The 23,945-nt window shown below is 43.1% G+C and overlaps 1 protein-coding gene across 1 annotated transcript in view; it reads left to right on the plus strand.

Annotated features, from left to right (window-relative positions):
• Nucleotides 1–1,482: 1,482 nt before the first annotated feature.
• Nucleotides 1,483–23,945, plus strand: part of emilin1a (elastin microfibril interfacer 1a) — a 30,171-nt gene continuing 7,708 nt past the window's right edge. The window contains exons 1-6 of the mRNA XM_004542308.5: nt 1,483–1,826; nt 19,290–19,406; nt 21,228–21,394; nt 22,424–22,523; nt 22,750–22,858; nt 22,942–23,112. Of these exons, the coding sequence (XP_004542365.3) occupies nt 1,714–1,826; nt 19,290–19,406; nt 21,228–21,394; nt 22,424–22,523; nt 22,750–22,858; nt 22,942–23,112 (777 nt within the window). The 5' untranslated portion in view covers nt 1,483–1,713. The remainder of the gene's footprint in view (nt 1,827–19,289; nt 19,407–21,227; nt 21,395–22,423; nt 22,524–22,749; nt 22,859–22,941; nt 23,113–23,945) is intronic.

The following is a 23,945-nucleotide window of genomic DNA, read 5'->3' on the forward strand; positions in this document are numbered from 1 at the left end:
GAGGGGAGAGAGGTCCGTGGAAAGTGTCTGGAGGGTCTCAAGCTCAAGCGTGGAGTTCGGAGGGCAGGCGGGTGAGCAGGCAGGGAGACAGAGACTGTCCAAGTAAGGTGAAGCCAGGGTTGGAACTCCACGGAATGAAGGGAAGACAGAAATTACTCCAAGAGATAAATCACACGAGGAAAACCACGAAGGGCAAACGTCATTTACCACCGAGAAGAGTAGAACAAACTGGCGAGGAGAAGCAGTCGAGTCAGCTTAAGTAGGTCTCCCGCTGATTGCTCGCAGAAGAGGCTCAGGTGAAGCACTGCAGTCTCCGCCCCAAAGGGATGGCTCAGCAGCCACAGAAGGAAAACCCCTCCGGGTACTCCCACGGACCATGACAGCCAGTGTGTCCTTTCCCCCCTTTTTCGTCTGAATCACAGAGTGTGGACAATTAGAGTTCAGCAAATGTTTCCAAATACATTTGAAAGCACGGTACAAATAAAAACGACTGTTTTTAAACCGACTTTGGACACCGTGTCACTCACAGGAGAGCTGCTGAGATCGCAGCCGTCTATATTTAACTGTTGGGCATGTTGGCCCACTTTGGATACGTATAATAGCAGGAAGAGAACTGAAGCAGGAAATGAAGAGCAGCGTAAATCATGGCATGAATAAAAGCTCTCTCTTGGCTCAGAGAGCACAAGAATATCCACAATGCTTCGACTACTTGCTGTCTGTGTGCGTTTGATTGGAGTCGCTCGATGTCATCTGCTTCTCAGACTGAAATCTGACATCAGCCTACGATATAAAATCCTTACTTTGAGTTAATCGATTTTCTATTCCAGGCTGGCTTAAAAGATGAGACTAAAAGTTTTACAGTTACAGCGTGTAAAACAAAGTAAAATAAGTAACTGGGACAATATCAGAAATAAATAAGCATGTTTCATGCCTCAGAGCCTTGACTTTAGCTCAGTGTGATTTATTTTAACGTGAGCACATATTAAAATAAATATACTTTGAAATGTGTCCAAACTGACACATTTTAAAGTATATTTTTGGGCGGTTTTAATAGTTCAGAGACAGGTTGTTGTTCTAACTCATCCATCTAGATAAGTTATGGCCATCTTTTCTATACAGTTTATCCACAGTTATATTTACACTGTGATTTTGGCGCAGGGCCTGAGAGCAGAGGAGTCTACTTCGTATTCTGACGATTTAGGTTATAACGTTTATTAAGTAAAGTTTAAAAATAACTTTGCTCTGTGCGTGTGACTGTCTGTCTATGAAAAGCGTTTAATAAATCAACTTTACTACTTACTAAAAAGATAACAACACACTGAAAAGCGTCACGCACGTCGACATGAGTACACTTGGGAAGCAGAGTAGAAAGCGAAGTGCACTTCCAGTAAACTGAGTATCAAAGCGAAACAGACAAACGGGGGAGGGTAGGGGGCATGCAGGGAGGGAGGGAGCTGGCATGGGGCTCACTGAGCTCAGCAAACTTGCTTCTTGTTCCTTCGCTCTTCAGCGGAAGTCTGCCTCCAGCACGCTCGCAGTTTAGCGTCTGAAATGCACTTGACTGGACTCTGCGGGTCTTCATCATCCTGTGAAGTCATGGCTCTGCGTCTGCATTTACCGACTGTGCGTCACTGAACGGATCCAGCGGGCTTTTTCTTGGAGAGACTTTGGACCTAAATGACTTTCATTTGTCTTTGACTTACATTGGATTTAATGATGGAGCATTTATTTTACCTGCTTACCTTCTTACTAGCCCGTGTGTGTTCGGGTCTGGGATACGCGGAGTCTACAGTTCCAGCGGGTCAGAGAGCGGCGAGCAGGCACAGGTAAGGTCCACCGCGCGCAGAGATCACCAACCTGTGACTCGTTCAGTTTAAAACGTTTGTTTACCTAAAAATAGTTTCAAATTAAACTCTTTGGTTAAAAAAGTTTGCTTTGTTATTTTTTCTTCTCCAAAGAAAGGTTCGAGACCTGTGAATTTCCCCACTGGTCCGTTCATGGATGAACTCATGGATGCAACAATCTATTAGTCAACAACTGTTTAAAGTTTGCTTGTATCTGTTTAAACCATTCAAGCATCAAATGAATGGGCCGTTTATAAGCAGCTCACACGTGGTCTGAATTCTCATTTTCACATGAAATGTGTTATTGGTGATAAAGTCTCTTACGCAGCAGAGAATCGGGAATAAAGCGTGAGTAAGTGAGTGAGTGGGTGAGTGGGTGGGTGGAGTGTGATGATTCAGGGGCCCCGGAGCTGGACAGAGCTTATAGGAATTACAGACATTTACTGTTCCAGATCCCCAAGTGAAAATTTTTCAGGAGGCCCTGAATCTCTCACAGGCTTCAAGTGTCAGAGGAGGATTTATCATTCTGCTTTGGAGCTTGTTAAGTAGAGGTGAAAGGGCTCACATTGTTCAGGAGCTGTCTGCCATAAAGGATGTGATACAACCAGGGCTGCTAGGGAATGATGTGTATTCCCAGACTGGTTGGCAAATGGTTCCTGGAGGTTGCTGGCTCTGGCTGTCTGAGTTTACAAAGAAAGTGCTGCACAAAAATCTCCTAGGAGTTGCTTTGGTTGCCAGCAGGTTGCCACAGTTGCTAGCTTCTTTAGCTTGGATTAACTTTCAAATGGCCGTGAAACTTTTATAAAAGGGAAACTCTCCATTAGGGCTGCCACGAATAGTCGACTAGTCACGATTACGTCGACTATCAAAATCGTCGACGACTGATTTAATAGTCGACGTGTCGTTTGAAGCTTTGTAAGATCCCAAAGGACGCAGGAATAATAGCAGGATTTAAGAGTGTAATAACGGACTGAAACAGAAGATGGCAGCACTGCATGTACAAGGATGCCAAACCCCGAAGAAGAAGGAGCAGTGTCCGGTATCGTAGCTGTCTCCAAAGTTAGCGGCTGCATCCTTCGGAGGCCGCATTTGTAGACCAATTACGTTACAGCGACACGGCGAAGTCTGTCCAAATTCGAAGACTCCACCATGCCGAAAAATGCATTCTTCATTTCCCCAGATATGAAGGATGGGTCGGGCCCAACCTATCCCAGAATTCATAGCGCAGCCCAGCTCAGTTTCCAACAATGGCGGCAGCTAGTTAGTTTTAATATTACTCTTATTATTCTTTCTGGGTCACAAAATAAACGTTTAACATATTTTCAGGCGAGAATGTAGCTGTGTAAACCTCAAATATCTGCTCAGTTTATCAGGACACCACATATTTTCAAAAGGGCTCCGACGTTTTCGGAGACGTCTGTTACCCGTCTGTTCTATCCTGTAAACATGCTTTGTAATTCCGTTAGTTTTTTTTAACCTTTCATGTTGGCTTCATTTTTCAGAACTGCTGGTTCAGCTGGATTTGCACCATTCCCGTTTTGATCCTAAGACAGCTGCTTAGTAGTCACTGATGGCGTCCCAGCTCAGACCCGGCCAATGATATTGTTAGTGGGCGTATAATTTTTATTATCCTGTATCCACCCCGTAGGTTGTTATTAGCATGTAATTGATCGCCTCCTTCAGGGGCCCGTGTGTGGACGACCCCCTCAGACAATGCGAGTGACTTGTACGGCTGTAAATGGATGAATAAAGAACTGATCTGATGATGTAGGTAGTCGCACATGTGTGTGAATAAAAAGGTTCACTGCACTCACATGTGGTGTGGGTCTGCCTCGAGGCCTGCATGTGTTTGTAGTTAGTGTGTATGTGTCGGCAGGATAGGCCAAGCTTCTGGGAGCTGAGCTCCTGCGACAGAGGTTTCTATCAGGTTTCTGTGCTGCTGATGCTGTCTGTGACGAAAAGCAGCTGTTCACGTGTGCATTCAAGTTGAGCTGTAACCACAGACAGGAGGACACAAGATGGAGATGGAGAACGAGTTGATTGGTCGAGTGGAAGCAAGAGATAGGAAGCTAAAAGAAAAAAAATCAGACGGAGACAAGTAGGCATAAAACGTTCTCTGTCTCTGCAGGAGTAGAAAAAGTGGTATAAAAGGCTATCTGGAGTGAGACCAAGCAAGCGGGCATGGCAAAAGAGAGTGAAAGAGTGACAACAAGGCAGGGAGGGGAGACAAGACAAGAAAAAAGACAGACTGACAGGGGCAGAGGGGGGGCTTTGCTTCTTAAAAGGCTTCCTTTTGCTGCAACCAGCAGGCTATGAAGGAGTCACCATGGTTGGCCTGTGATGGACACACACATACGCACACACAAAGTGACGTATCAGGAAGAAGAATGTATTGGCCCATGACGGTGCAGTTTGCCCCTCTGACATCTGTTTGAACTCAAGTGATCTGTTTTGACAGATGTGTGAAGTATTCCAAAAGCGGCAAAGGCTTTGGTATGAACTGGAGACATCCAGCAGAGGTTTGATTGCGGGATCAGGAGGACCCAGAGCTTTCTGACACATCTCCTGCCAAAATCTCCAAGCTGCAGATATTGACTGAGGAAGAGCGGAGGAGATGTTGGAGATGGATGCAGGTGGACTGCAGACCTGTTTTGGCTCGTTGGTAGTTTGATGGACGAGGCATTAGATCACCACTGGAGGGTAGCAAGGAGCAGAACATGCTTACTGTCACCGTCTGTTAGTTATCACACTTAGGTTCCCTTATACATGGGTCACAAAGGGAGACAAATGCACTGTACACTTATTCAGACACTGGAGTAATCTGGAGCAAAATGAAATGAATGTGTAACTTTGTTGTACCTCCCTGTGCAGCAAATGGCTTTGGAATAAGTCGGTCGCCTCTCTCCGTACTCAAAAGTCTAAACTTTTTATTTTGGTGTCCTCAAACATGACACTGAGAACAAAAGTCTTGAATGCGGAGCCCTGATGGTTTTTGGTACTTACTCCTGTGGCTGAACTGAAACGTCAGTCGTAAACACCGAGATTTGCTGTCAGTCCTTCATAACTGAATGACAAAGGCTTCTTTGTTCTGGGCCTAAGGTTTAAGGATCCACTGAAAAATGAATCAAATGTGAAATTTCCAAAAGCTTCTTGACCAAAAGTTACCGGCAGAACCACAAGACTCTGTTTCACTTTCTAACCTTCTCATTGTGGTTTTCTGTTTAGAACGCTCTTCTTCTGTTTAAGGAATTATTAAGGAAACAGGAGCAGATTCGGATTGTTCAGCAATGTGGGAGCTGCTGTCCACAACTTAGCTTGTCTTAATTGCGTCTGAGCAAGCATCCGTTCATTAAGCATCGCAGAAGTTTAAAGGCAGCGTTCGGTGGTTCTAGTCCTCTTTATTTAACATCAATGCATGCAAAACCTAACTGACCACATCTGCATAAATCTACAGGGAACTAATCCTTAGATTCAACTAAGCATTAGCCCAAAATATCATGTTCACAACTGTTGTTCACCCACATGTGATCCAACACTTTGTGCTCTTCGTTTATAAATTATAAACACCTCATAAAGTGCTCCCTCAGCCGATCTTAATGCACGGTGAGACTAAACAATGAGGGGGTTGAATTTCTCACACACTCAAGTGCTTAAGTTTGGCTGTGTGGATGGTAATGCCTGCCAGCTGATACAGGCTGAATGATCTCAGCATTCGTGGTAGCTTTTTTTTCTTTTAGGACCACCGTGGAGTTCAAATTTGTGGTTTTGAGTGAAATGTCTCAACAACTTTTGGATGACTTGCGATGAAATTCCAAGCAGAAATTGATGTCGCTCTCAGGGTAAAAAGTAAACAGTGTTGTTAAAGAGATGTTTGCATATGAATGTGCAGAATCAGGGGGCATGGGTGCAGGAAGCTTTCACGTTTCTGTCGTAGTCCAAGAATTGTCGACCTGTAACATTTGAGTGAGTTTGTCTGTATGCGGGCAAACGGTCTGTGTGGCTGAAATCCAATCTCAAAATCACCAACTGTAGGCCTACTCAGATATTATTGCTTTGTATCACTTTATCAAAGCTGATAAGCATCCATAGTGTGAATGGACAATGATCTGTACACAGACTAAGAACCGGGCTGATGTGTTGGTTATCTTTATTTAAACCTGGTGGCTGACACCCACAACACAAGACAACACTGACTGTTGTCAGATACTGAACCCCAAATTGCTCTGAAGTGTTGTGAATGTGCATAAATCTCGGTGGTTACGTGAACGTAACATGTTGTTTGAATGCTCAAGTAGATTTTTAGGCCGTTTACCAATATGAAGCACTTTGGGGCAACCGTTGACAGTTTAAATTGAAGACTGTGTTAAATATCATCTCATGTAAGCAGCAGCTAAGAAGCTCCAATGAGCTTTCTAGTTTTAGCATGTTACTATGGTAACATCTGCTAATTTGCACTAAGCATGGCTATTACTTTAACTCTTGTTGCAACAGAATTGAAGAACATAATTATTTGATTTGTCTGACTGGCACAGAAGTGATTAGCATGTCCTCTATTTGTCTTTTTGGCACGTGTTTGATCAGCTCCAGCTCATCTCTGTCAGTGTAATATTTCCCTAACAATCACCCATCTATATGACACATCTACCCACAAAATTACTCAGAAGTGAGGGGCGTAAACTTCATTGTAAATTTAATAGGACTGCACAGTTAGAACATGTTTAACGCTGCACTATGCAGCCGGTGGATCAGGCTGTTTGTCTCCTATTGAACCAAAACTTGGAACGCGCTCAAATTCACTTTATCCGTATTTTCTGCTTCCTGTTAATTAGGTCAGTATAAAAAACATCTCCTTAAATATGCTAATGCCATGTGGGAACAGGGATGCTCTCCAGGCACAGCCTTTGTAACCTAATTACCATAGTTTCAGCGCGCATCACATATGAGGAAGCCGTCCTTTGTTTACATAAACCTACAGAAAGTTATAAAGACTGGGATTTCTTCCCATCACATCCCCCCACACAGCTCAACAGCTGAGACTATGAGCCTCGACTCGGGTCACGGATGCCATGACAGGACATTTGTACTACAAACAGCTTGGAGAGCTTTACCTTGCTATTCTGGGCAACTGTGATTTTAAGGCTTTGAGCACTTATGCTCTAAATGCGCACGCTTCCATAAATGGCTAAAATTCAAGTGGGTCACCAAAAATCCCCCGCAGACCTCCGAATGCTGATGTGTCTTAGCAATAATATTAAAGCAAATGGCAGAATCCTAGACATTCTCAGTATATCTTGGTGACCGTCAGGCTAAACAATCAGAGAGAAGTTTACATAGTCACGCACGTCCTGGTGTGCGTGCCAGTAAAACGTGTGCAGAGCCTGGAAATATGCGTGCGCCTGCCTTTTCTGTACGTTAGCCTCTCCAAATGGGATCGCTCAAGCATGAGTGAGTGCACTCGAGTCATCCGTGGCGATCCGTGTGCCTTTCACTGTGTGTACAAGGACTTCATAGGGACGCTCGACCTCCGGTTCACAGTTCAAATGCTAGCCTACCCCTTTCAACCCACTCATTCAGGTTGCTGTCGAGGCCTCTCCTTGAAGATAAGTGAAAGATTCCTCAACAATAGACGCCGCCAAAGGATTTCTTTGTTTAAGCATTAAACCTCAGCCCACTCCTTTCTTTCTTTCACTCCCTCTTCCGCCCACTCATTCGATGCGAATATTCTACTTTACCCGCACGTTCTCTGTGCAGGTCCCATGCAGTGATGCTGCTGAATATAATGAACCTGGAATGCGTGGGTAGAGATGTCAGATCACAACTTCCTGCTTGGCTGTGAAGTTTCTGTCTGCTGTTTTACAGGGAGCTGAAATTTATTGGGCATTAAAGCAAGGTTCAGGCAGGTGTAAGACTTTCACTCACGCTGAGTTATAGCTCTGTATATAAAGACAAGATGCATACGTTCAAAGATTCCCTGCTCTGTGTCTGCCAGAGAGCTAATGAAGGCATAGTTTGCATGTTTGTGACTGTGGGAGACTGACGACGTGGATGTGAGGATGTGAAGCCAGCATTCAAGGCCAATCGTTTGGTTACTTTCTTGCATTGCAAAGGCGCGGCTTTCCCGTTTCGTTGACTTAAAGCTGCTATAATCATTAACCTTCTGGTAACAATGACTCACATTACTGTTTACAAGAGAACACTTGTTCATAGCTACAAACTCTAAGCAATTTCCTGGTTCATCCTTAGAAATCAGCAACATCTTAAGGCGGCAAGGCAGCAGGTATGTCTTATCATGTTAAAGTAACTTTATACTCACCTTCACTTTACTCACCTTTACTCTACTTTTTAGCCCCTTTCAGTATTTTGTTTTGGTTTTGTGGTCTGTAGCTTTAGTGTTTTAAGTGAAATTGAATTCAGCTTTCCACAAAAGTCAAAGTTAATTTGTGATTTAACAGCTGGTAGCTTTGAACCCAGGCCCGACTTTACTGTGCCACCACATGAGTTATGAGCTAATCCCCGATAAATGGGTGTTTAAAAAAAGTTGCTAGAGAAAATCTTGGACATTTTTTTTAGTTTTTGAAATGAAGTAAAAAACCTGTCCCGCCTTTCTCATGCAGATGCTGATTTTCTGCAGTACGTCCGGCAGGTCGACAGGTGATGGAAATTACTGTAGATGCTGTGAGTTTCTCAATCCCAGAACATTTCCAGTGTGCCATCGCTAATCTCTTTATTACAACTGTCAATAAAAACTAATCGGCTCATCACATGACCTCCTGCCTCGAAAAAGAAAAAGCCAGACAATACTGTTTGTGCAATGAACACCTCCAAAGAGCTGCATTTGTACGTCCTCTTATCTGACAGAAGTCTCTGTTACTGCTGATGGTTCAAAGCTGTGAGAACAAAGTTACACTTGTAAATGTGACAGTGTCTGAGGGAAGGAGCGGCTCAGGAAATACTGATACAAATGTGTGGATTTAAAGGGTTTTTAGCGCTATGATAAAAAAAAGGTTACATAATGCAATTTAATAAATGGATGTGGATTTTTGAAATGCCTTCTCTGTGTGTCCATTTGGATTACTTCCACATGACCCCAGCCTCAGTCACACCTTCTTCTGTAATTACCTGAACCAGTTTGTCCACTTCCACTTGAACTCTTTCCACTTGCACTGGCACAAGGAAAGCGTCTACAGACTCAGCCTACATAGTGAGTTTCAACTACAGTTCAGCAGGTTTAACAATGTTTGGTTGCACAGCACAATAGATGTTTGAATATGGATTGAATATCATTGTACTTTAGCTTTACATTTCTGGCTCTATCTACTACTGTCAGACAAGCATCCTGAAAATACACAATGTAGCCATAAACATCCTGAAGCATGTGCAGGAACTGCTCTGCACATGTGCAGTATTATACTGTGGAGCTGATATAGTAAAGGAAACGTTGCTGAATGGCCCCTGATGGGAGGCAATAGTACAGACCCATACATGGAGACCTGTGCATTTCAAACACGAGCGCTTTAATTCTCAGTTGCCTGTAATAACTCAGATTTTTAGCTTTTTAGCTTTACAAACTTCTCCAAAGTCCAAATGTCTTAATGTCATTTACTCTTAGACATGTTTAGAGTTTCAGTCGGTGAGTTATCTAACGGGATGTGAGTATTCGGAAACAATCCAAGTTTTTTTAATGCTTTATTAGTTTATCGAAGCAAAGAAAGGAAAGCTTTCTCATCATTAAAATGCATTAACAGCAGTAAAGCGTAAATTATGTTTATTGTAAGCAAACTGTAGAAAAAGGATTCAATACTGGCAACAGCTGTGCACTTTAATTTGGGAGTACAGCAGTGTACTGGGATTCATGTGAATACAATCCAACTGGTACAATTTTGGCAAGTGACACACTTTTTTTGTAGCTCTGCCTCTGTATGCCATCACGCTGGATCAATCGGTCAGCTTCAGTAAGTGTAGACTAGGGCTGTGCGATATGACCATATCCCGATATCAGACATCTGTCTTCCCGATAACGATATAAATCACAAAAATGTAACATTTTCTGTAAATTCTGTGAATCTCGGGCAGCTCGACTTGAAGTGTTTCCAGCTGGGCGTCGTGTAGCTGGAGTCGAGTGTTTTAACCGATGCATGCAACGACACATTTTTAGACACAAGTTGTAACGGCCGCCGTTTCCTTTCAAGGTCTGAGTCTAAGGTTTATTTTTTAGCACCTGACGGCTCTTTTTTGTTTCTCATCCATAAACTCTGCATACTCTTTCACATGATTCAGTTTATTTTGAAAAGTCTCAACAGGATCTTAAGCTTTATTGTGAAAGGTTTACTTTAAGAAATTAATGTAGCCACTACAATGACCATCAAACGATGAAACAATATTAATATAAACAGTTTATTTTACGACACCACGAAACCAACGATAGCGTGATAGGACACGATAAATGTTTTTATATCGTTATATCGAACAGCCCTCGTGTAGACCTTCAGCTCTGATTCAAGGACATTAACAAAACTAATGCATGAGCTGTTTATGACAGCGGGACTGTGACCAGCATTTTAGGTTTATTTACTGTTTTTGATTCCTCATGATTTATTAGAGTAATTGGTAAGTTCTAGTGTATTATTAGTATGTCTTAGTTTCATCCATGCTCCCTTGTTCATGTGTTGCTTCCTGTTTCTATCTTCCTCTCCTTGTGTATCGTTCTGTCTATTGTGCGTTTCATGTCTGCGTGTTCCATGTCCCGTCGTCAAGCCATGTCTTTCCATGTTTCCTGTTTTGTCTGAAAGTCTTGTGTTTCCATGTTCGGTGTGTTTAGTTTTGCTTCCCCTGTGGCGTCGTGTTCACTTGTATCAGCTGTGTTTCCAGGTGTTTCCACTTCCCTTGTTACCCTTCTGTGCATGTGTCCTCTGTGTTCCTCTCTTCATTGTTGGGTCGTCTGTTTACTTCACGTCGGGTCGCAGAGTCTTGCTTTCTACTCTTCGTGTTCGTGTTCTTGGCAGGTTTAGTTTACTTCATGTTCAAAGTTTTGCATGCTGCTGTTCAGTTTACATGTTATGTCTCACGTCTTAGTCGTCATAGTAAGTTTAGCTGCTCCCAGTTTAGTTTCTAGTTTAGTTTTGCCCCAGTTCGCCTCGCCTTTGTTTGGTGGTTTTTTACTATCAGCCAAATAAACGGCTTTTTGTTAAACCTTCATTTTCTCTCTCCTGTGTCTGCTTCTGCGTCCACTCCGCAAACACCCCGACTGTGACAGTTTATCAACTACAGCCATTTTTACACAAAGCCAGTTTTTTTCAGTAGCTCAAAAGTAACTGGACGACTGACCGACAAGCTCTTTTATGTCCAGGCGAAACCTGCTACTGTATTTTTCTAATGGTAAATGAAGCAGATCCTGGAGGTCTGGAGCTGATTCTGAGTGTTGAACTTGGTATGTTTTGGTGGTACTGTCCACTCAAGCTCTCAGTACGAGGTTGAAGGAGATGTCAGTGCAAGTGAACATGCCCATCATTAAATCCAAAATAATCCCATGAGTGTAATAGCAAAAACTTAAGGAGCGATCAAATCGACAATCTTTAGTTGGTTACGAAAAACAAGTTCATAGTTGTGAACCGCTGGTTACACCCAGGAACAGGAAGCACAGGCTGGCCTTCACGGAAAAGAGCCAACACAGTTTGGACAAAACACAACTTTTTGGAAAGACGAAACAAACGAAATGTAGCAGATAGAAGGAAGAGAAAAATATCGTTGGAGGAAATGTTCTACACTTCACTCACTGACTTTCAACCAAATATTAAAACCATTCCTTCTATTTAAAATTCTGTTAGTTTGTCCAATTACTTTCGACCATCTGAAAATGGGGCACTATGTATAAAAACATCTGCCAATGCTGAACAGTTAATGGAGCAATTTTGTTAAACGGCCTGAAATAACGCTGACAGTTGGCTCTTCAATCACATCCTGCTTGTATGATTTAAAGTCCCCCATCGTGCTGGTCAGAGGCAAAACTACAAAAACGTGTCACTGTCCAAACACCGGCACTGTGAAATCCAAAGCAAGTATTTTAGTATCCATACGTCACGGTCTTGACGGTGTGTCCACGGAGGAACACGTGTTCCTGCCGTGTTATGTTCTGAGCAGTGATTTTAATGATGATGTTCACAATAGTAATGTGTGTTTGTGAAGAATGAGCAGGTGACACTCAGGTTTGCGTCTACCTTTGTGCGTGTGCTAGTGCTTGTTTAGGAATGCACAGCTGAGTGTGCGTGCAATTGTGTTTCACACTTATGGGCAAAGATGCCAAGTCTAGTTAGTGCACTTTCATCTGAGTGATTTCTCTGCAGCCGTTTGGATTATTGGGACTTTATTGGATTACGGCTGAGAAAGCCTAACTTCATGCTGATTAGCCAGAGAGGAGAAAACGGGTTTGCTGAAACGTTTCAGATGTGTCATCTATGCAGCACAGAGCCTGAAAACTTCAACAAATCCAGCAAAGTCTGCTTTTGGGACAGACATGCACTCAATGAGCTTTGCGCTTAGACTTCGTCATCATCTGACAAATATAAAGACGGCTGTCATCCCATGATGGAAAGACTGGAAAATGAGCCCACAGTGAGGGCGGTGTGTACACTAAGTGTTTGAAAGCTGCCAGATCGAGGCAGTTCTGGATGTATATGGATACGAATGCGTGTTTGCACATCTGTGTCTGCTCAGAAGTGAAAAAATGATCGATGGTTACGTTTATTTATATGAGACGTTCTGTTCTCTGTCAGAGAAAATCGGGCGGGGTGTTGCCAGCTCTAAGCTTTATCTGCTGTCAGTGAGCGGCAGCGCTGTCCCACTGAATCCCTGTGACGAAAACAAGTCAGCTAAAGTGCGAGAACAGGAGGATGAGCGGTGACGATTAACCACGGCTGTGTGACTTGAAACGCTCTCTTTTTACTCTTGCTTTGATGAACATGTTCGATTCCCATTTCTCAGTCATTTTAAGTAGAAGAGAGCAAGACCAGCGGTAACCCAGCAAACCACCACGAAGCATAATGCAGTGCAACCGACCACCAGACCGAGTTTTACAAAGACATTAAACACAATGTAACTGAGGAAAATGTAATATATTAAAAACAGCAATGCACAGCTAGTGGAACAAATCACACGAGTGTCTGTGCTGCATCTGTGGAAGCATATAGAGGCAGCTCCAGTGCTGTTTGGACGCATGGGCGCTGGGTGATTTCAGCCAAATATCATTCAGCGGTGCCGACTCTAGGCTGAAAGCTAGAAACCACTTCACATCAGTGTGAGGCAACGTGATATGCTGTAAACGGACCAAATAAGCCACAAGTTTCTGCGCACGGCCTTTAACTGCCATCAATATTTCATGTGTTTTTCCCATAACCCCTCCACTCAAACTCCATGTCTTATTGGTGAAAAGAGAAACAACCATCACATGTATTATTAGCCTTTTACATGAAGGACCACGAACAGTGAAAACTCCTCTTTCAGTCTAAAGATGTTTAACTACACATTTAATCCTTGAGATGTGTCAATATGAGATAAAGAAGTAAAATCTCAACAGCACGTCTGAGTTTTTCTGCTTGCTGTGGTACCCTCTGTCTGAAACATGCTGTTAGATGTTAGATGCCTTACTGATCGATCTAACCCGCCACAGGATGAGACAAAGATCGGAGGTCAGAGCAGCTGTTGGGTTATTTCAGGTTGAATCAACATCTGCACAGTTATTTTCTATGGGATCAACTCGATTGACACGCAGATACAAAAGCTTCACAGACAGACACTAAAGATCTAAATAATTAACAAATACTTTTTGTGTTCACTGAAACAAAATGTATTATCCTCATGAAATTTCTCACCCTTCAGCTGACATCAAGCATCGAGTCAGCAGGAAACTATGGTTATGATCCACAGAGCTCACTTTCATTAAGCCACTGCTCTACCAAAACAGTGCGCAGGAACACTATAAATAATAATTCAACATCATAGCACACATCAGAGGGAACGTTAGGACGCTCCCTTCAGCCAATCCGAAAAGATGTTAATGAGGGGGAATCACAGGCGGATTTAACAGATGTAACCACTGTTTTTGACCCACTCATACATGTCAGTGATAATCTGTCATCACATTAAGTAAACCGTGGCTGTAGAGTGAGTGGTTTACACATGCACCTAACAGAAGACAGAACAGACACAGGTCAGTTTGTGGCTGCGTGAGGAGGGAAGCTGTGAAAACAAAACTAACAACAGCCATGAACGTCTATGAACATCTATTATTGTGGACAGAAAACATAAAGAAGTCCCATTTAAAAAAGAGAGTAACAAATCTTACAGGCTGTTTCCATTTTAAATGAAACTTTAATCCCTGTGTGCTTTAACTTTTCTACTCTCAACAGAAGTTGTTGAAAAGCCTTTTTGTAAGTGTACAGTGAAAAGTAACAGTAACTACTTTAAAGCTCGGGGCGCTGAGCGGGCGGCCACGTGCCGTACGGCTGAGAGCATCCATCCTTTACCGCATGTCTTCCCCTCGCTCTGCCCCCGCCCTCCTGTCCTTTCTTCACTGTTGGACTGACGTCATGAATTTAAACCAAAATGTTGTCTGAGGTGCTTCTTTAACCATCACCTGGACCTCTTTGCTTTCTGCAAGAGAAAATTATGCTCAACGGTTGTTTTTAACTGTTTTTATTGATTATAATTAAATGAAGTGGATGCTGCTCCACATCGAAAGGAGCCAGCTGAGGTGGTTCGGGCATCTGACAAGGATGCCCCCTGGGCGCCTCCTGGGTGAGGTGTTCCAGGCATGTCCCACCGGGAGGAGGCCCCGGGGCAGACCCAGGACACGCTGGAGAGATTATATCTCTCGGCTGGCCTGGGAACGCCTTGGTATTCCCCCGGATAAGCTGGAGGAGGTGGCTGGGGAGAGGGAGGTCTGGGCCTCTTTGCTTAGGCTGCTGCCCCCGCGACCCGGCCCCAGACAAAGCGGATGAAGATGGATGGATGGATGAAGTGGATGTCTCAGATTCGCGACCTTGGCATATGTTACGGAGCTGATGGGCTCAGCGTTCGTATGTAACGCACAGGCTTTGGCACCGCGATCAGGTTGATGGGGTATTTGCAAATGTCCTGACCCAGCAAAGTTTCCCGAAGCAGATACAGTTTTTTCTCCAGAACTTTGGGAAAACCTTTTGGGAAAAAGCTCCAACAATAAGTAAAGTTTTTAAAAATTGACATGTTTAAGGTGTGGATGTGGTTGATTCCATCCATCTGTAGCATATGTTATGTTTCAGATCAACAAACATTAACAGCAGTCTGACAACTAATTAGTTCACTTTCCCATGAAGAGAGGTAATAGGTCATGGGGGTCAGAACATGATAAACTCTTCTTGTCAATGAAACAAGCTCTGGAATGAGGAGGGGGACAGTTTACGGGGTGAGAACGAAGGCTACAGGAGGAGGAAAAAAGGAAAGGAGACGAGTAGCAGATAATAAACAGAGATGGACAGAGAGGCGCTCGGGTGCCAAAACCTGTGTGAGACTGAACAAGACGGTAACACAGAGAGAAAAGTGACAGACGTGAAGACTGACAGACAGACGGATGAAAGGACGAGACAGAAGAGGGACTGAAGCTGCTGACTGACTTCCCAGGATGAAGGAGCTCCTTGTGTTCTCCAAATTTTATCCATAAAACACTTCATAGTTCTGCGTAGATGACTCTGGGAGTGACACTAATTGGCCGTAATGACCACTGGAGAAATAGCCGCAGATGGGGATTGTGGGTAATATGAAAATGATGATAGAAAGTGACTGAAGGACGTCTGTGTCTCAAATCTATCTGCAGCCGTTATCAAGAGAGACATCAGAGGGTCAAGGGCGATAAGGCAGACGAGGACAAACGGAGTAGCCTGCAGACTGTGGGAGTGTGTGGGAGCGTCGTGCTATGAAAGCATGTTTATGGGGACGTTTTTTTGCTGTTTTAACAAATGTTTGACCGTCCACTTCATGGGAATTATTTTAGGATTAATATTTGAGTTGGCGTGAAAAGTATGGATTAAGTTAAAACCTGAACCTAGCATTAGAAAGCTGCTATAATGAGCATTATTTTATCAACATTGGATTTAATTTAGTGTGAAAAGTTCTTTTCAGTTAAGCAGCCAGTGTTATTTGAGCCACAGCGGGCAGCTGTTTCCACTGAAGTCACTGGCAAACAAAGTTAGCCACCAGCTCTTAGGAGCTGCAGTATTATTTTACTATTTTACTTATTTATTTACTTTTAACCTTTTATATTGTGTATATTGTCTATTTTGTTACTTAACTGTCTGTTTATTTTAATCTCTGTGTACAGCGCTTTGTGACGGCCTGTCTATGAAGAGCGCTTAATAAATAAACTTTACTTACTTACAGTCCCCTCAGGGCTCAGTGAAGGAGGGGAAGTACATGACGTGAGTGAATACTTCACCGGGAAACATAACTCTAGATGCATGCTGCTGTTGATCTGTGATTTTGCTCTTTGCAGCCACTTTATGCTTGGTGTTGTGGTTTTCCATGTGTGTACTGTAGGATCAATGAACATCGTGCTTCCTTGAACAGGTGGGAATCGGTGGTTCAGAGGGTTGATCAGAGGGCTACCCTGTCAGCAGTGACACGTGTGTGCACCATATATAGTACACCTTGTTAGTATTAGGTCAGATTGGTCTAAGGAGCTTGGAAAGAAAAGCGTCTGGACTTCTTTAAGTTGCTTGAAGATGTTTCACCTTCAGTTTGAACTTCTAAGGAGCTTTCCAAGCTCCTTATACTACGATGATGACTGAGAACCTTCACAGACATTAGGTCAGATTCCCTTTAGCGTTCAGAACTACTTTCATTCTCGATGCTATAGATTCAATCAAGTGCTGTAAAGATTCATTGAAGATTCATGTCTATATTGACATGACAGCATCACACAGTTGCTGAGATCCATGATGTGAATGTCTTCTTGCACCAAAGGTGACCCAGTAGGATTGGGATCCGGTGACTGTGGGATTTGAGTGCAGTGAACTCATGAAACCAGTTTGAGATGATTGTACCTCTGTTACATGGTCCATTTTCCTGCTGGAAGCAGCCATTAGGAGATGGGTAGGTGTGGTCATAATTGGATGGTTGTTTAAATGAGGCTTAGTTCGTAGTAAGCGGCCCAAAGTGGCATCAAACGCAGTTTTATCACCAGCAGCCTGACGCATTAATAGAAGGAAGGATGGATCCATGCTTTCATGGTTTTTACACCAAATTTGGACTCTGTTTGAATGTTGCAGCAGAAATGCAGACTCATCAGACCAGGCAATGGTTTTCAAATCTTCTTTTTAATGAGCCTGTGCCAGCTGTAGTCTGAGGATCCTGTTCTTAGCTGATAGCAGTGTTCCTTTCTATCAGCTTGAAGTAGTCTGGACACTCTCTCTGACATTAACATTTGATCACAGAAAAATCAGAAAAAGTGTTCATGTGCGATAATCCCAATCAAACCTGTCTGGTTTAGCAGTTTAGCAGTTTAGCAGGTCATGTTGACCATGTCTACGCACCTAAGTGCACTGAGTTGCTGTAGGCTCAAATACAGTGAAACAACCAGAGAGAACACCATGTGGACAGTGAGGTTACTATCATAAACTAACTTCAGCTTTTTGTGTGATTCTTGTGTGAAGTCCACTAAGTAACCCAGTATTAGCACAACCAGCTTGTAGCTTTGGAACATCAAAGTTAACAAAGACAGGAAATATAGTTATGTTTGGAAAAACTGGAAACTGATGTTGCTGATATTTGTTTGCTTAGACGAAGCGACCTGCATCCCCGGGTTAACATTATGTGCTTAACTAGGCTAAACGTTTTCTTACTCTTATATTTTGTTATATATTCTTCCTGTTAAAAGGGAGTTTTTCCTTCCCACTGTTGCCGAAGTGCTTGCTCATAGGGGGTCATATCCCACATAGCAGTCAGGTCTGGCCCGGATCTGGTGTCAAGCTGACACTGCTGGCTGGCTTCTGGCATAGTAAGTGGTATATCATCCAGATACGAGCCAGGTGTAGATGGCACTGTCTATGTGATGGCATGCCATATCTGGGCCGATTATGGTTTGGGTTATGTGGCCCAGGCTCATAGAAAACAGGTCTGGCCCAGCATCAAGCTGGCACTTCTGAGTGACTGGTGTCATGGCAGAGTGTGTGTCAACCAGATGTGGGCCAGGTCTGGCAATGATGACACTGTTTATTTTCCTATTTTAGGTAGAAGACCCAAATGTCATGTTGCAATACTATACTGCTATGGTAGCTAATGTTTCAAACGCAGGTTTGACAGGTTTGTGAGTGTACACTTTATCCAAAACCCAGTGAGGTTTCACTCATGTTTGCCGCTGGGTGGCTGTAGCTCAGCAGGTAGAGCAGGTCACCTACTGATCACAAGAGTGTGAATGTGCATGAATGTAGTTAGGAAGCACTTAGCTTAGAGCGAGTGTGTGAATGCTGTATGGAGCCCTTTGAGTAATCTGTGAGAGTAGAGAAGTGTTATATAAGAATCAGTCCATTCACTGTCTGAGCAGAGTTTCGTCATGTTACTTTTGCACTATTATGTTCCGGCACATGTAGTTATTACATGGGTCGATTAAGGTACACATTAGGCTGACATCTGTTCTGGGCCATCACAGGGCCAGCAGCGTGTCTGCTGCTGGCCCATGCGTGGGCCACCTTTGGCAAACCAAATCTGGGCCACCAAAGGGCCGTCATTCTTTGAGGTATGTGGGCCAGATCTGAAATGAATATTTCTTTTATTTTTATATTGTTATCTGTAAGGAAAAACGCAAACAGGCGCTTTCATACTTAAAGCACATTTACAGTGTATCTACCTTCATTGGTTTATGAAGGTATTGCTTCATTTTTTAAAACTGATGTAATGAACTGAAAACTGTTTGCAGAGAAAATCTAATTTACTTTTGCAGTTACTTTCCCTGGTTCACGACTTCTCAGATTTGTGGAAAGAGATCATGCATCTGACAGGCTTTTATAAATGTTATGCTGGGCATTTGTGAATAAATGTAACTCTGTGTTTACTGCAAAGAGATGCAGTATAAATACTGCAGTGAACTTGGTGTGTTGCAGTCATTGTTAAATTCATGTACTTATCATACATGATCTGACTTTTGCACCAATTTTCCTGGAGTGCAGCACAGAACAATAACTGCAAGTCTAAGGTCTGAGATATTAATCTACAAAAACTCCAAACAGTGGAGACTCACATTCAACGTGTGACCAGAGTTTTGATTGTCATTCCTTCCCTGTTTTCTGTGCCAGGGAACGTAGAGCAGAACTGGAGTGAGGGCGAGGTGCTATGTTTGTGTTAACGCCTGACTCGAAACTCTGAGCTAACCGATAGCCATCACACACTCATTCATCTGCCATTTCCTTTTCCCTGCTTCAATAGGAACTGGTGCGCTTATGTGGTGACGCGCACGGTTAGCTGCGTGATGGAGGATGGCGTGGAGACGTACATCAAGCCGGACTACCAGCGCTGTGCCTGGGGACAGTGTCCTCGAGTAGCGTGAGTATCTATGCCTCGTCTCCGTGTTTCCGGATTCTACCCCGAGTTTAGCCTTGCCGTCTTCAAAGCCGCAGGAGTCCTGCACCCTGTATCCATCATTTTGTTCTATTTCCTGTCTGTAGACTTCACTCAGCTCTCTCAATCTTTTGTCTCCACGAGGTCAGGAGGGCGCCTGGTTGAAGCTGGGCTTCCACATGATTGCAGCTCCGTACTGGTCTCTGGGTAATCTCAGTGATAAAGTCTCTTTGGTGCAGACGGGTGAATATCTACTATTACAAGTAACGGAGCACATTTACTAGAGATAGGACTCGCTAAATGGGTTTTCCAGTCGTGGATGTAATACTTGGAGAAAACATTAATCGAGCATTGCTGATGTTTTCCCTCCTTTGAAGTTTTCACTGTGTTGTCTAACCCTGGCCTTGCCGCTTGATCCCGATGCCTGCCAGGGGCCTCAGTCTAAACCTGGGCTATGCTAAGAATGAAGCCAACAGGAGTTCCAGGCACCGCAGTCTCGTCTCCTACCCTGCAAAAACAATCTTCTCTTGCTCTCTGTTTCTTCCTTTTATGATTCTCTCACTTTCACTTGCTAACTCTGCCCAGCTCTTGCTCCCATTTCTTCGAGCCCTGTTTTGTTTTTCTTCTACGAGGACCTTTTTTCTCACGCTCACAGAAAAGGGAGCTGGAAGACGAAATCTTTTTTCTGTGTTACCTACAGTAAAGTCACGAAAGGAAAAAAACTTTTGCAGCCGCGGCTTGTTAACATGCCTGTGATGGTAAATCTTTATGGAGTGCTTTGGCCAATTTCTGGTCTATTTATTGCGTTAGGACTGCAAATAAGACCTCTTCAGAAGCAGAGCTGAGTGGCACATTAATGATACGACTCCAGCAAAGCTTTCCAAATAAAACATGCTTTTCTTTTTTTGCAAAGGAATGTCCTAAGAACGAGATTTTGTACTGGCTCAGTGCAGTTCCTTTGGAAAATGGGAATTTAAAGTCCCTGTAATCTCATTCATCATCAGTAGATGATTTGCTGTGATTTTCCTCACATATAATGACCTTTGCACATGAATATCAGTGTACAGCACAATGATGATGTCTCATGCAGGGTTTAGGGGCCGCTGCAGGTCTTTGACTTGGTTACATTGCAAATATTAAATCTTGCAGTGTCATCACCGGGAACAAGTTGGCTGCAGTTTTTGAAGGCAGAAACATTTGGTGCTGTATTAGTGATCTGTGAGGCTGTACTCAGGCATGGCTGCACCTTGAAACCAAACACAGATGATAGCATGCTGACAGGCTAATACATGTATGCCTATAGATTTTTTTCTAAAATCTATCCTGACTTTTCTACACTCCATACAATGATACCAAAAAAAGAGTAATATAAAGCTAAATCTGGCCATAGAAAATGAAACAATTTTTGAGCCACCCCATATGGAAAAGATAAATATAAATCTTATAAAGTTTGTATCTGTCTTGTGTGAAACTTGTATGAAAAGAGAGTGAAAACAGATATAAGATCCTTAAAAATTATAAAAATGAAACTTGTATGTTTTGGATACTTCCTAAAAGAATATATGAAAGTACTGAGAAAGTGGCCACGTTCATGACTAAATCATATCAGCCTTATATGAGTCACTATATGAAGTAGGCCACATCTGATGCAAGTCTTTTATAAGTTTATTCTATTTCTCTTCCATATGGGACACTATAAAGACGACCAACACAAACTAAAAACAATCGAGATGAAAGGGTCACGGGGTCGGACGAGTGAAAACACCAATCTGGATGTCGTTTCACAAACTCCTTTTTCATCCTCAGCTATCGGACGTACAGGAGACCGAGATATAAAGTAGCTTACAAGATGGTGACAGAAATGGAGTGGAGGTGTTGCCATGGTTACTCCGGGGAGGACTGCCACAGTGGACCACAGGGGACACCTGAGACTGGTGTCGCGGACACAGGTGGTGGGCAGCGGGGAGGAGAAGGTGAAATTACAAACAAATCATAAAATATTCTTTATCTTCTGAGTTTTGATACCTCAAGAATGAAAGAAGACGTGTGGCCTCTGATAAAGTAAAGGACGACTGCTTCAAATGGTCATAACATTAAAAAAAGAAGCTCAGGCTGCCGTATTATGTGCGTCACACGTACTGAACCTCAGTGAGCTGTGTGTTTCTGCAAAATGGTCCAAATCTGGAAACATGAAAACAGTCAGTATAAGTAGCTGACTGAAAAACATGTCGAGACATTTAGCAAATAGATTTACAGCATTAACCTTCCTGCCTTCTTGGGACCTTTTTGTGCCACTGCTATGTGTTAAATGGCTGCCATTTCCACTGTGTTCAGTGGAATATAACCAAACTTGCCACAGGATAGTTTTTACCTGTCAATGTTAATATTCCAGTGTGAATTCCTTAAATCAGCCTAAAATGGCTGAGCAGCAGAAATCCCCACACCCATCACCCTGGGGACCATTTTCTGCCCATTGACTTCCATTATAAACGCTATTTTTCAACCCCAAATTATCATCATATGATTTTATTTTTTCTTCTTTTCTTGGATGTCAATGAAGACTCAGGGCCTTGAAGTTTTAATTTTTAAATTGCAAAAAAAATGCAAAAAAAATAATGGCAGGTCAAAATGTATGTTGGTGCCAATCTTTGGTCCATCTAAAGGCCTACTTATAATGACAATCACATATTACTTCAACTGGTTTTTTGTGGAAATATTTAGTTTCGTTTTTTGGTTTTTGGGGCTTATAACACAGGGCGCTCATGTAATAACACTGGGATTTGAAGGGTTAAAACAACGAAAATATAATTAAAACTTTACATGAATATTTCAGGGAGAAGTAGTTTTACAAGGTTGGCTAATTTAAAGTGGAATAAAATATGGATATATGGTCTTTTTATGGCGTGGCTGAGAATGGTCCCTAGGGTGATGGGTGTGAGTTTTTTAAAGGATGGCAGGAGGGTTAAGCAGCACATTTCACACCTTCCTTTCCTTTTGTCCAGGAGACACAGAGAAGATCAGACAGCTGGAGAACACCATTCATGGCCTGACCAAAGACCTCAGCAACATGCAGACCACCATCAATGGCATAAACCAGAGGCTGTACGTCACTGTTGTTTTTAACACACGTGCACGCTTTATTTCATGGACTGAGTTGAGTGTTAGTGAAACGCTGTTTAGTGGAAATAAAGAAACTAAAGTGTTGTTAGGGTCACGCATGGACGGCACACTTTCAATTCCTGTTTATTGCACTGGAGATATACCTCAGCTTTGGAGTGGATGAAAACTTCTCACACGCGAGGGAATCAAAACTGTTTCTATCTCGTAGGCACGGGCTGACTGGGGCCATTGTCCCTGCAGATTCAGCTCAACCACACATGAAGGAAACCATCAACAGCATCCAGACAAAGCTGGATCATCTCTATAACAGAACACAGGTAACTGCGGCTGTCCAGAAGTCTGCTGTTTGTGCACGCAAGCATGGATGATGCTCATTTCTGTGACTGTTGTGGTCGTTTAGGCACATGATCAGACGCTGCTCACGATCAACAACCACCTTGTGAATGGAGGAGGTAATGAACTGGATGGAGCAGACCGAGGAGGAGGTGGAGGTGACCAGCTGAACATCCTAAAGGAAGAGATACTGACAGAGCTGGAGAGGAGGGTGTCTCTGTCCTGCTCTTCCTGTCAGGTAAAGTCCAATATGTCCTCATTCATTATGTCATAATTATATCAATATGGCAACAATCACCATTATTTCCCCACCACCAATAAGACATGAAGGCGTACTTGTGGTTTGTTTACTAGCAGTTCGATGTTCATGCCTTTGCCCCTGTGGGAAGCGATTTCTTCTGCCCAAAGCAGTAAAAGATAATGGCCCCATGCTGCAGCATAAACCGCTGCACAAACAAACAGTAAAAAAGGATTACTGAAGAAAAAGATGAGAAAAGTGCAGCGACAATAAGGAAACAGTTTACCAGCTGCATTACGTTTTTTTGTTGGGATTCAACATAAATCAGATAAAGTGAGTTTTCATTTGCCTCGTGTGCTGTCATGGCTCCCTGTGGGCGTCGACACATAAAGGGCCCCACACTTGCGCCCACCATAGCACAAAGCCACTCCTTTGTTTGTCCCAGGTGCTCCTGCATTGTCAGATCTTCACTCTGAGCACATATGACCTAAAATGCTGCATACAAAGCGTCGTAGCAGGGCGATTGTCTTAGTACACTGGGCAGCTTCTACAATGACACCTACACCTGTTGCGTAAACTAGAGGACGTTATATCGTCTTGCGTCTGTCGCCGTATGTACACTCTGCTCTTATTGGCACTCAGCGAATGTATTTACCTCAAAAATGAGAAAAGTTTAGCCTGAGCGCTTTACATCATCAGCAGGTTTTTTGCCCATGGTCTCCATGTCACTGTTAGTCACTTCCTGTGTGGAAGCTTTGGACACTTTTGGCTAGCTGTCAGCCCAACCACCCCGTGCTGACTGATACTTGATTTATATAGCACCTGTTTCAAAA

This window comes from Maylandia zebra, linkage group LG15 (genome assembly GCF_041146795.1).
Source record: "Maylandia zebra isolate NMK-2024a linkage group LG15, Mzebra_GT3a, whole genome shotgun sequence".
NCBI classification, from domain to species: Eukaryota; Metazoa; Chordata; class Actinopteri; order Cichliformes; family Cichlidae; genus Maylandia; species Maylandia zebra.